At 42.7% G+C, this 17,063-nt stretch overlaps 1 protein-coding gene across 1 annotated transcript in view; it reads right to left on the bottom strand.

Annotated features, from left to right (window-relative positions):
• The window catches only part of PAPSS2 (3'-phosphoadenosine 5'-phosphosulfate synthase 2), a 55,826-nt gene that overhangs the window by 21,295 nt on the left and 17,468 nt on the right, over window positions 1-17,063 (bottom strand). Inside the window, 6 exon segments of the mRNA XM_043550734.1 lie at window positions 1,095-1,206; window positions 2,410-2,523; window positions 2,644-2,762; window positions 5,386-5,524; window positions 8,876-9,111; window positions 11,510-11,624. Coding sequence (XP_043406669.1) covers window positions 1,095-1,206; window positions 2,410-2,523; window positions 2,644-2,762; window positions 5,386-5,524; window positions 8,876-9,111; window positions 11,510-11,624 — 835 coding nt within the window.

The raw sequence follows: 17,063 nt of genomic DNA, 5'->3' as shown, positions 1-17,063 counted from the left end.
ACATGGTTTTGAGGGTCACCTGCATGTTAGCAACGCTGCATGTCAAAATGTTGGTGGTACATACACGTTGAACAGGAGTGGTGACAATGCTGAACTCCACAGAGGGAAGCTTTTACAGTGGAAGAGTTAATATTAATTAGCCCCCTTTTTAGTCTGTCAGGGTCTGATTTTTCATTCCTTATTTACTTTGAGCAGTACCTTACTCTGGGAGTAATCTCAGTCAGTGAAAGTGAGTTATTACTCTACATGAGCGTTTGGGGCCTCAGAGACGAAAGATCAAATTCACTATCTCCAGCCATTCTTTCAAGCTTCCAAAAGCAAGTCAACAAAACCTTATGGTCAGTTATGTCAACAGCTGCTAAAAGATCTAACAAAATCAACACGGACATCTTAACTGCAAGCATGGTTAGGAAGTGACTCTACTAAACCCATATCTAAAATCAGGGACAGGACCATCTACTGTTCCCAGGCCAAGATGTAACTCTAGTTCCTTCACCACCATCTCTTTGATTACCTTCTCCAAAACCAAGGAAGGTTAACCTTTCAGTATATTGCTAATGAGAGATTAAAATTTCAGGTCCATGGTTTCACTTTTAAGCCTTAAGAAAGACGACCTAAAAATATCATCTGAAAACATATACAGGCTTCTGTTTCCAATGTACAGGTCTTCTTTCCTAAAGGGGACTACAAACTCAATCTGGCAATATCCTTAGGCATTGGCCTTGATATTGCATTTATATTTAATGGAGTACAATTGAATAGGGAAAGTTTACATAATGGTATTCAAATATTTGAACTGCCAGTTAATGGAATCCGTGCCTGTGGCATTGGGAGCCCTTCCATAATAAAATAGACTGTCAGTTCATATTCTTCCACACAGTTAAATGCATCCACTTGCCATTCTCAAGGTTCTTTATAAAGCTATTTACTCAGGTGCCACATTCATCAAGAGAGAGGAATTAAAACAAACATTAAGTGTAGATTAATCTTTGGTATATAATTGACAACTATCATATTTCATTTAAATGTTTCAAACAATTTAAGTCCGTTTGGAAGTTTTAAAACAAAAAAATGTTGGAAGCAGGAAATCATACCATCACTCAGGGTGCCAAAATGGATAGCTTGCAAATATTCTGTCTCACGCATAAATCCTTTCAGTGGTGTGGCCCAGCCTTCACTCAGGACTTGGACCCACTGTAGATCCAACTGAAAAAAAAGAATCAGATATTACTTGTATTTCCAGATAATGCTTCAAAGATAGAACTGAAGGCTAAAGAAATCTAAGAACAATCTTGTACATAAGTGCTACCACTTTCTTTAATATAGTACATTTATAAACATCTTTCATTCAGAAGGATTCCCAAAGTGTTTTTTCTTTTTAAGACTGTTAAGCAGAAATCTTCACCTCCCTTACATCCCTGCACCTTAATGATGCTGCTAACATTTGCACCTGTACTCCACTTGAAGTCACAAAAGGAATGGGTACAATTTTGCAGAGACAAAAATGCATCCAATGTAAGACACCAAGCTGAGCCCAGATGAAAATTTTGGCCACAGTATTTACTGAAGTTTCATGTTGCACATAGGCCATAGCACAAACACAACAAGTTGTATGGTCTGATAAAGGCTATTCACAAATATTTGTCCATTGGGTAAATTCCTTAAAATAATCTCTCAGTTATATTTCAGTATAAAAATAAGTCTTAGTAGAGAGGGCTATTACAGACAACCAATTTTTCAATTTTATTTGGAAGACTGTAAGAGTATTGGCTATAAATAATACTAATAGAGTGATTTTTAAACTTTTAGAGGATGAAATATATGCTGTTCTTTGAAAGTCTTATTTTGTAAGCCTAATTAACTGGGTTTTACTGCAGTTAGGTGGCAATATAAAATTATATTTCTACATATAGTACATGCCTCCTGGGACATTTTACAATCTTCAGAAGATAAAATTAAGACTGGAGTACAGTTACCATAAGAATCACTTCTATAATGCTAATCAGAACAAACAGACTAAATCTGGATTTCAAAGTCCTCAATTTCATCTGACAAGGAGTCCTACAGTCAGGAGCAAGGCATCTAAACTCTAATGATGTAACATTAGTGGTACATGATTTATTAATGTCAAAAAGCAAATATAACAAATGGAAAAATGTTGTACAGATAGCACTGTATAATTTACACGTTGCTGTTGTGTTGCTTTTTAATTTGTTTTTAAACTCATAGTAACCCTTGAACCGTTCACATTTGTGTAGTATTAGGGCTTGCATTAATCATACGGCTTGCAGTAATCAGAAAGCAACAGGGTTCCACTCACTTTGGAGATGTCTTATTGTAACTTGTGTAGTACTTTGATAAAAGGGTTTATCAAGGTACTACACAATGCCATTTTCTTTATTCTCCCACCTTGGTAATCTTTAGAATAGGCAGCATGTTAATATCAGCTTGGGCCCGGTCAATCTTATTTTCAGGTACAAACAGTTCAAGAACATCCTTAATCTCAGTTTTGGGAACAATGTTCTAAAAAGAAAAGAAAGATCCTAGTTACCACATTAATTTTTAAACAAAATATACCAAAAGGCTAACATCTGAAAATACACCTTACAAACTGCAGGCATTTTTTGGTATAAAACAACCTACTTGTGCTTGTAGCAGCTCCACAACCTGCTGGATACATTCATTCACTGTAGCAATGTTCGTTTTCAACACTAGTTCAGGAGATTCTGGTTTTTCATACTCTGAATCAATCCCAGTGAATCCTACATAAAATTAAACCCAAGCCAAATTTAGTGAATTTAGTTAGTCAACAGCCTAGGGATCAATAAAATAGTTAGCTAGTGTACAAATGGCAAGAAAACATTCTTTCATTCAGAGAACCCATGCTCAGAAATGGCATTGAGACTTCCTGTTTGGTCTATCAATAATGGACTTGACAATAGGGTTATAGCAATATGACGCTGTATGTTACAGGAGCAACCTTCCTTTGCCCATCTATGGAGATGCGTTGATGGCAACACTGCAAATACCAGTCATACAGCCCTTAATGCCAGAGAGAAAAAAGTGATGTGTTTACTATCAGAGAGCGAGGATAAAGAAGCCTAACAAAGAAGAAGGTAGTCTCCAAATAACAAGGGTCCATGAGCAGTTGTTTAGTGGAGGAAGGGAATGTATTTGCCATTTCAAAAAAGGGAAAATTATTATGCCCACTTTTATACAGAAACTTGTCAACATTAGCTTTACTTTTCAGGCCTTAAAGCAGTGTTGTTGCAGAGAAGATTCAGCTGGCTTGTAATACATAGTTGTAACTGGGTGGAAGACTAGCAAGCTGCATAGAGATGCACAACTCCTGTTTTGAATAATCTTCATGTCATATACCTGAACGCTGAATGATAGGGCAGTACAAGTGTAACTGAATCATACTAGCAGGTGGATCTTATTAGTTCAAATCAAGGAAGAAGAGAGGTTGGAGTATCCTCCTTTGGACAGAAATTTCCTGGAGGGAAAACTGTAGTAACAACCAAACTTAGGGAGAAAGCTAAGGCTGAGGTTTACATTTGGTTTTTATTTGAGATAGCAATAAAATCAAACCCCAGAAAGAGGTTAAGTTTGGACTATGTGGATATTCTCTTCAGTACAAGGTAGAAATTCCACCTGTTTTCAGTACTAGTCTGTTTCCCAATTTGGATGTTCTACGTTTCACCCCGTTCACCCTTCTCAGGCCTACGTTTCCATTCCTCAGCATGTTATTGTTGGGCAATTCAACAATAGTCTCTTTGCCACAAAAAAAACGTAACCTCACTCTAAGCACAGATGTTACGTAGGGTATGATATTATATGTTATGTGATTTCTTGTCCTGCTATGGAAAACCTCACACTTTAAGAGAATCGCTCCTTTTGGGGAGAGGTTTATTGTCTTTTCCCCCTTTTTACTCCATTCAGGAGCAGGATGCTGGAACAATTTGTATAGTGGGGGTGCTAGGAGCCATTGAACCAAACTGTAAACCCTGGATATAACGGAAATCACTTCAAGCCAGGGGGTGCGGCAGCACCTCTAGTTCCAGCATCTATGCTCTGGAGCTTCTCCCTTACCCTGCACAGAGGGATTGAGTTCAAAAAGAAAGTTAGAACTTTGAGACTTTAAAAATGTTCCAGATTAGTTTAATCAGAATATCGCAGATTCCCAACCACACTAGCTATAATGCATCTTGTGTGACTTCACCCAGCATTAAAAGAACATAGGAATAGGTACATTGGTAAGTAAAGATTTTAACATTGACTAGATGAATTAAGGTGAAAGGAACTCCCCAAAACACATATTTCAGTGAAATATTTACCAGTTTCTTCATTAAAAATTAAAAAAGCACCTCTTCTAGCTCAGTAGATTTCAATAGTTAAAGGACGTGTCCATATTTTTCTTCCAAAGTGTCATTATCAAATCTAGCAGGCATGCTTGAATGGATTGTAAATTTTAAAATTGGAAAATTTAAAAAGCACTTAAGTGACTCAGGAACCTAAGTCCCATTTTTGAAAGTGACTTGGGCACTTAGAAGACTAAGTCCCATTCAGTTTAAAGAGACATGTGTGTAAGTGCCTGGGTAATTTCTGAAAATGGGACTTAGGTTCCTAAAGGCTAGATCCACAAAGGGATTTATGTGCCTAACTGCCACTTCTAATGGCAAAGTCCAAAATTTAGATCCCCCTAACCCCTGATCTGCTGCTGCCAACCCTGTAAGCACCTACATTTCCGCTAGTGAAGTCCCCATGGGGCCTAAGCATCTGCCATTGGGCACACACACAGCCACCAACCTCTGACACTCAGGTGGCTAGCTCACACCTAAACCTCAAAGAGATCCTCACACTAGGTGTTTCCCCACCTATGTCACCTGAACTGATGGATCAGTTCTCACACAGGATGACTAGGGTGGTGGATCCCATTCTTAGGTGCCTAACTCTCCCCATGCATTGTATAGGGAGCCTGGGTGATTAACTCGGGACTCTGGGTGCTCCAAGGCAGCAGGGTGGCTAAACCTTAGGCATTGTGATGCTGAGTCTAAGTCGCCTTTGTGTATCTAGCACCTAAGTCACTTTGACAGTTTTGAAATTGTTACTTATAATAATAAGTTTCTGTGTAAGTGAATACTGCTAGCATTAATAATGCAAACGTACTCAAGGGGCTTGTACCATTTAAGAGTGCAGAAATTAGTCTGTTTCTATGCCCCTTGTTTCTACCACCTTCCAAGAGATGACTGGGTTTTTTTCCTTTTATTTAAAGAGGTAGGAATGCTGGCTCTCATTAGCACTGTTCACTGTTGATGAGAAGAGAAAAGGGAGGCAGATAAAAAGAAGATACTGAGATATCATTAAATAAACTGTTTACCTCACCTTTGATTTCTCCAGCCCTTGCTTTTTTGTAAAGGCCTTTCACATCTCTGCTTTCACAAATATTTAGAGGAGCATCTACAAAGATTTCAAAGAAAGGAAGACCAGCCATTTCATGAATTTCCCTTGCATTTTGACGATCCTATAAGAAGCAAGGGGAGAAATCATAAGCAATTCCACAATTGAATTCTCAGTGGGGTGTTGCTAAAATGTTTTATCTGGTCACCAACACCTGCCTAGAGTTGGATTTTTCCAAAAGAAGGGTACAGGCCATATTCATCCATTGTAAAATGTTATCTATTCTAAATATATTCTTACTAAGAAAAAGAAGTTCCTTTTCACATAATGTTTAATAAAAATTACTAGTTTGATCTAGATTCAGCTTTTTAACAGCAGTTTAGAACATCTATCTTCACTTAGCAGGCTGGCAGAATCTTATACTTTGAATGACTATTTATTAACTAATCCTTGCTTTAAAACAAAAATTATTGATAACCAATTGTATTGACCTGATATTAGCAGATTACGGTCATTATTATGAAGCAAACCAAATCACAAGTATAACAGGATATCAAAACTTATTAGAACAGCATATATCAACTTAATTATACCACTATAAAGCCCTATACGCCTTCCTCCAGTTTTCTATTTTTCAGGGAACTAGTGATTATGAATCTCTCGAGTGAAATTTTTACTTTTAACACGTATTAACTGAAACCTAGTTTTCTACACATTTTTGAACATCAGTGTGTCAGGCCAGTTTGCATCTGAGCAATAAGAGACCAAGGGAACATATTTTATATACTTGTGATTTTTTTTTAAAAAAAAAAGAATAGGGAAAAAAATAGAGTGAGTGTGTGATGGGGTGAAACCCATCACAGGCTGGAAAGGGGTTAATAATTAATTATGGAACAGATACAATGTATGTACTGTGATAAAGTTCCTCCTCTGCCTTGGTGGGTCCTGCGTTTATTGGCGGATTTGCTTGCCTCAGAGATTCACGGCAGCCCTCAGTTTGGCCACTTTTGCTAGTGGCTCAAACCTGCTGTTCACTCAGCTAACCTCATCACTGGCCAGCATGGGGAAAAGGAAGGAGAACAATCCCCGCAGTCTCTGCTGATCTACCATGTGGGTCAGGGAACAGCTCAGAGACCTTCCCCTCTGGTGGAACCCATAGTCCAGGTCATCTCCTCCTGTGTCTGATCAGGAGTTGGGAGGTTTGGGGCGAACCCGGCCCGCCCTTTACTCCGGGTTCCAGCCCAGGGCCCTGTGGACTGCAGCTGTCTAGAGTGTCTCCTGGAACAGCTGCACAACAGCTACAACTCCCTGGGCTACTTCTCCATGGCCTCCTCCCAACACCTTCTTTATCCTCACCACAGGATCTTCCTCCTGGTATCTGATAATGCTTGTACTCCTCAGTCTTCCAGCAGTACACATTCCCATTCTCAGCTCCTAGTACCTCTTGCTCTCAGCTCCTCACAGGCACACCACAAACTGAAGTGAGGTCCTTTTTAAACTCAGGTGCCCTGATTAGCCAGCCTGCCCTAATTGATTCTAGCAGCTTTTTAATTGGCTCCGGTGTCCTAATTAGCCTGCCTGCCTGAATTTGTTCCAGCAAGTTCCTTCTTGTTCTGGAACTGCCCCTGTTATCTTACCCAGGGAAAAGGGACCTGCTTAACCTGGAACTAATTTATCTACCTTCGACCACTCTCCTGTAACTCCAGAGTCAGAGACCTCCTGGACTACGACCGGGGAGACTGGCTGGATCCCCTGACGCTCGCTCAGTGCATGGGGCTCTCAAGACCTCGTACTCCCCTGCGTGTACTTCAGGAGGTGAAGGCCGCTTTGCCGCCCGCTGCTTGAGTTTATCTCGACTGGGTCCTGCACGAGGGTGCGCCCCGCCCACCCTCTACCCCAGTCCCGCCAGTCCTTTTAATTGGGCCCCTGCCCCATGGACCCAACCGACCCCCTCAGCCCTTCACCGTGAGCCGGCTGCATCTCTGCTTCCAAACCACGCCAAGGAAACATCTATACACGTTCATGCTCCACACCCTTTACGCCCTCACCCTCGTGCCCCGTTCCAACACAAAGTGGTGGGACCTCCTGCCACCTTTGGAGGGTGAGGAGCCCTGGTGGGCCAGCCTATATTCCACCTTGGTCCTGAGGCCCGCCGGGGATATCAGTTGGTGGCTCCTTCACGGAGCCGTGAGCATGGGCGTGTACTTGGCGCAGTTCACCCCAATCCTGGACACCTGCCCCTTTTGCGGCGTGAGGGAAACCCTGGTGCACGTCTACCTGGAGTGCGCCAGGCTGCAGCCCCTATTCCAGCTCCTCACGAATATTTTGTTAAGATTTTGGTTGCACTTTTCCCCTCACCTCCTTATCTATGCACTCCCTGTCCGTGGCCCCACTAAGTCACGGGACCTCCTGGTCAAGCTCCTTCTGGCCCTGGCTAAAAGTGGCCATCTATAAAACCAGGGTGAGGAGGTTGGCCGATGGAGTCTCCTGTGACTGTGGGGCCTATTTCCGATCCTCCGTCCGTTCACGCCTCCGGGCAGAGTTCCTCTGGGCGGCGTCCACTGACTCCCTTGACGCCTTTGAGGAGCAGTGGGCGTTGTTCGGGGTTCTCTGCTCGGTGTCCCCGTCCGGTTCCCTTCATTTGACCCTTTGACCGCACTCCTGTCCCTGTTGTTCATTAGTTGTCCCCCGTAATTATTTGGTTTTCCAGATCCTGTGGATCCCCCTCTTAGTCTGGGGGGGGATCCTTTAGCAGTGGGCGGGCTTCCTGGATCCCAACAGGAACACTCTCCTGTAGCCATCTGTCCTGACCCTGTCACAGTACCTTGTTAGCTGCTTCTCAGCCACAGGGGGCAGGATTGGGAGGCATCAGGTGATAACTTAATGGACACTCAGGTCCCTTAATGGACACTCAGGCCCCATAAAAGGGAGAAGAGTTTAATCTGAAGTAGGAAGCTAGAGGGAGCAGATAGGAAGGCAAGTTCCTGTGAAGGGCTGAAGTGCCAGAGACTATTGGGGGCTGGAGGCCTCAGTAAGACTTTGGTGGGATCAAGAGTGTTTGATACCAGAGCTGAGGAGAGGCAATGAAACCCCAGGGAAAGAGGGTGCGCACAAGACCCAGAAGAGAGGTTGATTCTTGGGGACTTTAGATTACACTGTGACATCTGTTCCCCCAGAAAGGGTTCAACTAGCTGCTTCTCAGCTGGAGGGCTATGTGGTGTGCAAAGACAGATGGCTTGCAGGGAACACCAGAGATAAACATCCCAGGGGCATCAGACCCTGAAATACGGCTGGTGGTGAGTACACTCCATAACTCCTCGACCGGGTCCTGCACAAGATATATATTACACTCTTTAAAAGCGCCTCTTTTCCTAAAAATTCTAGTCATGAATTCTAGTAGTGAGAGAGCCAATGGACTCTCTGCAGAGACCCCATTTTGCCAAGTAAATATCAGAATAATCTTAAATAGGTTTACCTTTGCAAAAGGGGAAATGAAACTAGTTATGCAAACAAGACCAGCATCGGCAAACAGTTTGGCAACCTCGGCAACACGGCGGATGTTTTCTTCTCGGTCATCAGTTGAGAAACCTAGGTTTTTGTTCAGACCATGACGAATGTTATCCCCATCCAGCGAGTAGCAAGGCATGCCACGAGACAGCAGGTATTCTTCCAGAGCAAATCCAATAGTTGTTTTACCAGCACCAGAAAGACCTGTTAGAGAGGACAAGTAAGGCATACCGAGGTTCATCCGGAGTATTAAAAAAACAGAAAACTAAACAGTAATCCAATTAATTACTGGTTACAAGTAATTAAACATCAGCTCCTAAAATATAAATATAGATTGGAGAAAACAGATTAGATATTTGAGGTAGATTAGAGGCATGAGACAGACAACAATAGCCATAGCAGAGCAGTTGCATACCTAGGCCCTGCTAATCTCTTGTACTGAAACTAAAGAATGGGATTTTTTGCAAGCAGACTAATTCCATGAGGAAATCCTCATGGAGACTCTCAAATCTCTCTTTCAGGGGAGAACACAGGGTTTGGTCCCCTCTTTTCTCCTGTGAAATAGATGCACTCAAACCTGGCAAATCCCAGGGGATATGTAGGGGGCCAGGCCATCACGTGGAGACCCCTCGCTGGGCTGTGACAGTTGGTGGGATACAGGGCCTGGGAGCCTGCTGTCTTCTGAAAAATCAAAGGGCCGAGATCATACTCCCATTACTGGCCATATCTTGTGTCCCAATCCCCTGCACAGACCTTAGACTGCACAAAGAGCAGTCCATGGGGTCTGTGTTGGAGGAAAGACAGTTCTGTGGAGGCATCCAAACCCCTTTTCTTTCCAGGAGGGTTCAGATCCATGCACTGGAGACTGCTCCGGGAACAGAGTCAGGACAGGAGGGCTAGCTAGGGACAGGAGCACTTCAGTTTATGTAAGACAACAAAGTTAGTCATTAACTGATAATCTAGGAAAGTTATCTAGAAACCCTCAAATGTACTTCCATTATTGCCTAGTCCTTTAAAAATTAAAATCATAGAAAGTTATGGTAAGATCCCTGTATATTTCAAAGAAGAAATATCTCCAAATGAAATTAAAATGCTTCATATACAGTACATATAAATTATATATGAAAGGGAATAAACAGCACTGGATGAGTTTCAGCTTCAGGAATAACCTTAAACTAATTTAGTCTTTCACCTAAATGATTGGTATTCAGTAACTTTTTAAAAACTAAACTTTTTTTAATAGAATGATCAGCACACAAGCTGATATGAACATAAGATAAAGTGATTCTCCAAACATTATGGAATGTGTGTTTTCCCATATTCCAGCTGCCAAACAAAATATACCAAGAGTTACCAAGCAAACATACATGATAAACAATTAAAAGTAGTAAGAGAATTGTGTAAACATAACTGGAACCGTGTACAGAGTGTGGTTGTGACTTCCCCTAACTTGTGAGGGAAGTTTCGCCCTGGAGAGAAAAAACCTGGAAGGAAGGGGGAAAAGTAATCCCTTCCCCAAAGACTCATGAAACAAATACAATGTGACTCACGTTGTAAGCATTATTTATTCTCTATATATACAAAGCCCACCCTGTTATATCACATAACAGGATATTTTAAATCCCAGGAAACTATTTTTATTTCATCTGTGTATCCACGTCAGAAGAGTTTCCTAGGTCCCATTAGTATCAGTTTATGCAGGTCAAGTTGAAATAGATCTCTTTACAACAGGGGTGGGGAAATTTTTTGACCCAAGGGCCACATCTGGGTGCGGAAATTGTATGCAGGGCCAGGGCAGGGGGCTGGGGTGCGGGATAGTGTGCGGGATTTGCAGGAAGGGGCTCAGGGTAAGGGATTGGGGCAGAGGAGTGGTTGCAGGGTGTATGAGGGAGCTCAGGTAAGGGTGCAGGAGGGGTGCGGAGTGCAGGAGGGGGCTCAGCACAGGGGTGCAGGAGGGGTGCGGACTGTGGGAGGGGGCTCAGAGCCGGGGGTTGGGGTGCAGGAGGGGTGCGGCGGGGGTTGGGGTACGGGATGCGACAGGGGGCTCAGGGCAGGGGGTTGGGGTGTAAGAGAGGTGCGGGCTCCGGCCCGGCGCCGCTTACCTAAAGCGGCTCCGGGGTGGCAGCGGCGCACACTGCGGCCAGGGCAGGCTCTCTGCATGCCTGCCCTGGCTCCGCGCCGGGAAGAATCTGACACCACGCCCCGAGAGCTGCCCTTGCCATGCCTCCAGGTACCTCCCCTGCAGCTCCCATTGGCCGCGGTTCCCCATTCCCGGCCAATGGGAGCTGCGGGGGGCAGTGCCTGGAGGCAAGGGCAACTCACAAAGCCCTCTCCCCCACCCCCCAGGACGTGGTGCCAGCTGCTTCTGAGAGCGGTGCGGGGCTCATGGCACCATGGGGGCAGTCCCGCAGGCTGGATCCAAAGCCCTGAAGGGCTGGATCTGGACCGCGGGCTGTAGTTTGCCCACCCCTGCTTTACACCATGCACTAAGCTCTACTTGGATTATTGACATACATAAATGAATTTCGAGCTATACTCATCCAGCACCAGTGAGCAACACATTTCACACATCCATTTGCAGTCTCAATAAGGCTTAAAATACCTGTTAGCCAGACTGTGCAGCCTCGAAATCCACCTCTTGTACCCACAACTTGGCCTCTTTTACTTCTGCTGACATGATGAGCTTGATATACAACATTAGTGGCTCTCTGGATATTCTACACAAAAAACAAAACAAAAAGTTTATTGTTTCATACTGCAAAATAGAAAAATCCAAGGGGAACTGGGAAGAGGAGAAAATTCAAATTCAGAAGATTCAAAATAAAAAAGGAGGTTATTTACAGTAAAGCACAAAGGAAGTATGTTTGCAGTGCTACCTGTTTCTGAATAAATAGTGGATAGCTTTACATGGAACTTAAAAGGATACAAATAACCAAATAAGATGGCTGTCTTTGGTTTCAGATGGACTTAATTCAATACAATTGTTTTTCTAAGATCTGTAATTCAATTCTTCTTTAAGTTGCTTTTTATCTTTGATACCCTCATTTTGAGCCTATCATACCGGTGCATTTTTATATGTTGCCTCTGACTATGAGTATAGCAGGAATTTCCTGTTAAAGCTGATACGAAATTTAATCTGCATATGGATTGCTGTAGATAGGGCGCTCTGAGGTGGCTGACTTGCCCTCAGGCACATGCACTGCATAAAAAAGGAAATGTGGATGCAAACTACACACTCACCATGTTTTCTGTCTTAGTTCTCTTAAATTCTGTGCATGTGTAAAGCACACGTGTAATTGTTTACATAACGTAAACCAGCGGTTCTCGAACTGTGGGTCGCTACCCCGTTTTAATGGGGTCGCCAAGGCCTGGTTGACATTTCCTATTATAAGAACCTGTTTTCAGTTACTTATAACTTTGCCAAACCGTAATCATTTAGGCTCACATTTTCCATGCATAGGAACAAGCGGAGTAGGGGGGGAAGAAGGTGTAGGGGGAGGGTAGCCAGATCTGATGAGGAACAGGTATGAGGGAAGAACCAGGACCATCTGGGCAAAGAGACTAGGACAAGAAGCTGGAGAGGAGGGGTGAAGATTGGACAAAGAGCCTGGGGATGGAAACTGGGATTGTAAGCAAGTGGAGATGAGGAACATGGGTGGTGGCACGGGTGTGTGTGTTTGTGTGGGTGTGACACTGGAGCTCAGGAAGGGGTCAGAGTCAGATTGGAGAGGAGCCAGGAGGAAGGGAGGGTGATACTGGAACTGGAACTAGTACTAGAAAGTATCAGGACTGGGGACAAAGAGGCAGTGGGAGGGGGAGGAAAGAGTGGTAATGAAATGGGAACTGGGACTAAGGGAGGGAGACAGAGATTTGGATGGGGAATCCAGAGTGGGAAGACTAGGACTTGTTGGGCAAGCACACTAGGACTAGGATGAGAAGCCTGAGGAGAAAAAATAGTATCTGATCATGTACTTATAGACACTATCACAATGCATAGGTACAAGTGGAGGAGAGGGGAAATTAGTCGTACTGGCAACCTTAGTTCTGGCATTTTCTAACATTTGAGTGCTTGACGTTGCAACCTTAATAATAGTCTTTTGACTTAGTTTATGTGTGTCTCTCCCACTAAAAAGGGCTCTGGATTCCAGAATATCTTCCTGTCCATATCCTATCTTTCAACCAAAAGTCAGAGGCTATGTTGCAGCCATTATAGAAACTAGGCCTTTGTTTATCCTCTGTATAAACTTGCTTTGTTGCTGTTCTATTAATTGGCTCACTGTAAACTAATAGATTTGAAACAACTGTCTGGATACCACTGAGCTTTGCCTTCTCACAACAGTTGGTTTCCTACTGATCCAGCTGAAGAAATGGCTTCAAGAGTCTGATAGGAAAAAAAGTACAAATATTTTCTGCCCAAACAAATTCTGCATGATAGCTGGGCTTACGAGAGATACACATATGGTATATGAACTGTCACAGGTTCTTAAACTTTGCCATGACATTCCACCCCATGCTATAAAAATATTTACTCTTCTCCTGTGGTTAGAGAAGGGAAGTAATAACATTTCACTTGCCCCAGAAAAGTTGTAAGAGAAGACAAAAAAACTAGGAATGGGAGAGAGAATAAAATGGGAAGAGTATTTTAAACATATTGGCAAGGCAGTCTGTCTATTGTTCCTGCTTGTTGGGTCATTAACATTCTTGGGACTCAGCAAGCAAATAAGCATGTATTGAAAACAAATCAATATTTACTAAACTACTGAGGTTTTGGCTTCTGTAGAATTTTAAGTGAAAAATTATTCACGCTACCCTGTTCTTGCTATTGCCTTCCACAGGACAGGTCAGCCTTTCCAGTGAGATCATCCTCACAGAGAAACACTTATTTACTGTATTCCAAGTTTCATGCTAATTTTAAAAGTATTGATCTAAATTTTCAAAAATTGGGCTCCATTTCTGTGTCTAAAAACTGTGGCTGCAAGTTTGCACTCCCAGTTACTTATGGGAACCGAGATCTCCAGGTATCTGATTTTTCATGTACTGTTAGGTACTTAAATATCCCCGCAACAATAATTGAGTGTCTATGCAATTGTGAATCTAAAAATGCCCCAAGTTTATTTGCAGCCTCACATAGGGCAGCCCAAGGTAAGCAGAGCTGAAAATCAGGCCCAATTATGAAAAAAAAAAAAATTCTCCAGATTTACAAAAAAAGTAATAAATTCCCATTCTTGCGTCCATGTCACCATCACATCTTGATGGGAAATCCCAAAGCTAAAAAGTTTTGAGGGCTCCTGTTTCAACCACAGCAGGTGATACATTTTATCCCTTCTGGGAATCCACAGCCCCAACTGCCTCAACTCCCACTTCCCATTTTAACTGCTGCTGCTGCTGCGGGCAGAGTGGTTCTCAGGGACTGACTCAGCAATCATTTCCTTGGTTAGGATGGGTTCTTTTTTGTTTGTTTTTTGTTCCTCTACCCAGGCTAAGTACATTTGCCATTTTTAAAAGCAGTTCTTTGCTGCTACTATGTTCCCGTGGTAGGGACAAACGAGCAAGCACCACCATCTGACAAGAACCAACTTCTGGCCAATTAAATGCACTGGTTCGCCCTACATTGACACACATTAGTTGCTCCAAAATAAGGCCCTCACCTAGCGTCATCTCCTGGAACACAGGGTATCAGTTCAGCATAGCTTTTGGGTACAAAGGCGCCAGTGAAGAAAATCAATCAGTTATGGATTGATCTATTCTGAGCTTGTTAGCTGGGCAGGCGAGGCAGCATTTGAAACACAGGCACAGTGTTGCCAACTCTTGCAATTTTATCATGAGTCTCATAATATGGAGGTGTTTTTCTTAAAGCCCGAAATCCTATTATCAGGCGATTATGTGAGAACCTAGGCTTTCATTTAAAAGAAAGTTAATTTCCAGCTCTCACAGTTGAGGAGGGAAGCATGAAGATGTGGCTGATCCGAGTGTACCCAAAAAGCCCAGAAACCAGAAGTAAAAAAAAATTATAATCTTTATTTTTAAAGATTTTGTGATTTCTAAGCCAACCTCGTGATTTTTGGCAGCCTGACTCATGATTTTTGAACACCTGGGGTTGGCAATACTGTAGTCAGCAGTTTCACCAACTCTCATGATTTTAGCACAAGTCTCATAAAATTTATTTTTTTTCTTTAGAGCCCCAGCTGCTGGAGTCATGTGAATGCACGAGAATCTCAGGTTTTCATTTTTCTAAACCACATTCTTAGCCCTCGTAGTTGAGGAGAAAAGCTTGAAAATGTGACCTGAATGTAATTAAGGGTCAACAACCAGAAGGCAAATATAAGAACTCACAACGTATTTTTTTAAATCCTGGTTTTTAATCCAGTCGAATGATTTTTTGGGGCCTTACTTGTGAATATATAACATTTGGCAGTACTGAGAATGTACCATAGCAGTGCAACTTTGGTCATCCCTTAGCTTCAGGCTGCAGCATTTGAGCAAGTGCTAAATGGACATGGCATCAGGGTATCCAAGAGAGAAGTCTGTCAGAATTATTAACCAAAGATAAAAAGCAGTATTTATGATTTAGCATAATTTAAAAATGCAGAATCAAATTGCTAATGACTAGCCCTACAAAGCACAGAGACCCTCAGTGTCCAAAGAAACCCCTTTTCTGGAGTTTGGCTTTTCTGGTAACCCAGAAAAAAAAACAAAAAACCCAGAACATAAACCTCTGTTGATGCTTCCTCCTCAAGCCAGGCTGTTTCAGGACCTCCTCCATTCTAGAACCCTAGTTTCCTCTTACTCAAAAGGAAATATTCCCACAACCTGCACATCCTCGCTGCAGCTAACTGTACTTAGCAACAGAGCCTGGGGTCACTCAACAGAAAAACCCTGCACTCCTATACACTGTCTTATAGGCTACGTCTACACTTGGAGCTGGATGTAATTCCCAGCTCACACAGACAGACTTGTGCTAGCATGCTAAAAATAGTAGTATAGCCACGTCAGCCCAGGCAGTGGCACAGGTTAGCCACCTGAAGTACAACCCGCCAAAAACTCTGTGGCAGCTAGCCCCGGTGCCACTGCTCATGCTACTGCTACTACGCTATTTTTAGCATTCTCAGAGGAGAGCTACCACAAGCATGTGCGTGAGCAGGGAATTACACACAGACGTAGCCCTAGTCTGCCCGCTTGTTACACACACCTAGACTTCAAACACTCCTACACGAAAACAAGAGTACAGCTATTGTGAGGGATTGTTTGCAGACTGAAGGGGACACGACAGATTGTTTGCATGTGAAAGTTAAGTGAGGAAAAAATATGTTGAATATCTTTGCAGAATAGAATATGTTCTTCAGAATGTTGTACCACTCTCTTTAGTAACAGCTTGCCTGTTACACACAATTTTATAAAATAGTTTTTCAACATGTTAATATGGGAGAACGATCCTGCTCGAGACAAACCTTGTTGGTGACTATACTTCACAGAGGCTCAAGAACTAAAGTAGATTCCTGGACATCTTACAGAAGTAACAACAAAAAGTAGGGGAAATTGCTTGTTGGTGAGCTAGTAATCTCTACTGCATACCCATCAAACAGCATTTTTTTTGCTCCCCAAGATTCTCTAAGAACTGTGTACCCAAAGCACGATGAAACGTACTTGGAAAATCCTGCAGCCCATTTACAGTAAATACAGGAAATTCCAGCCTGAGACCAAAATCCTGTTCTACTTTGTCTTGCATATATTTTTTGTTCATGTTTAGCTGAGTCATTCTTAAAGAGAAAAAAGAAAAAAAAACTTTTAGAAACTGTATTATGTGTTGAGAGAATTCAACATCTCCCCTCCTGAAGTCCCCCCAGAAATCTCTCCCCCTGGAGTTTCAACACACACAGGGTAAAATTCTTGCTGTCAAACATACAAAAGATAAATACAGCACAAGTACGGTAAAGCAATACAAAACTTTTCCTAGTTGGGTAGGTTGAGAGGACATGACAAGACAGACTGTTCACCAGGAAATACTGATTTAATTCAGAATGATTCATCATCTTAAAACTGCCTTGGGAAGTCAGACCTGAAACGTTAACAACCAGAGCAAAACCAAGAATGTCGTCGCCTGAAGTCAAACATTGACATCTTGAGAACAAATTTTTGAAAAGATTCTAAACCCAAAT

Source organism: Chelonia mydas, chromosome 7, assembly GCF_015237465.2.
Source record: "Chelonia mydas isolate rCheMyd1 chromosome 7, rCheMyd1.pri.v2, whole genome shotgun sequence".
NCBI classification, from domain to species: Eukaryota; Metazoa; Chordata; order Testudines; family Cheloniidae; genus Chelonia; species Chelonia mydas.
Note: the sequence above shows the minus strand (reverse complement) of the source record. Positions and strands in the feature narration are given on the sequence as shown.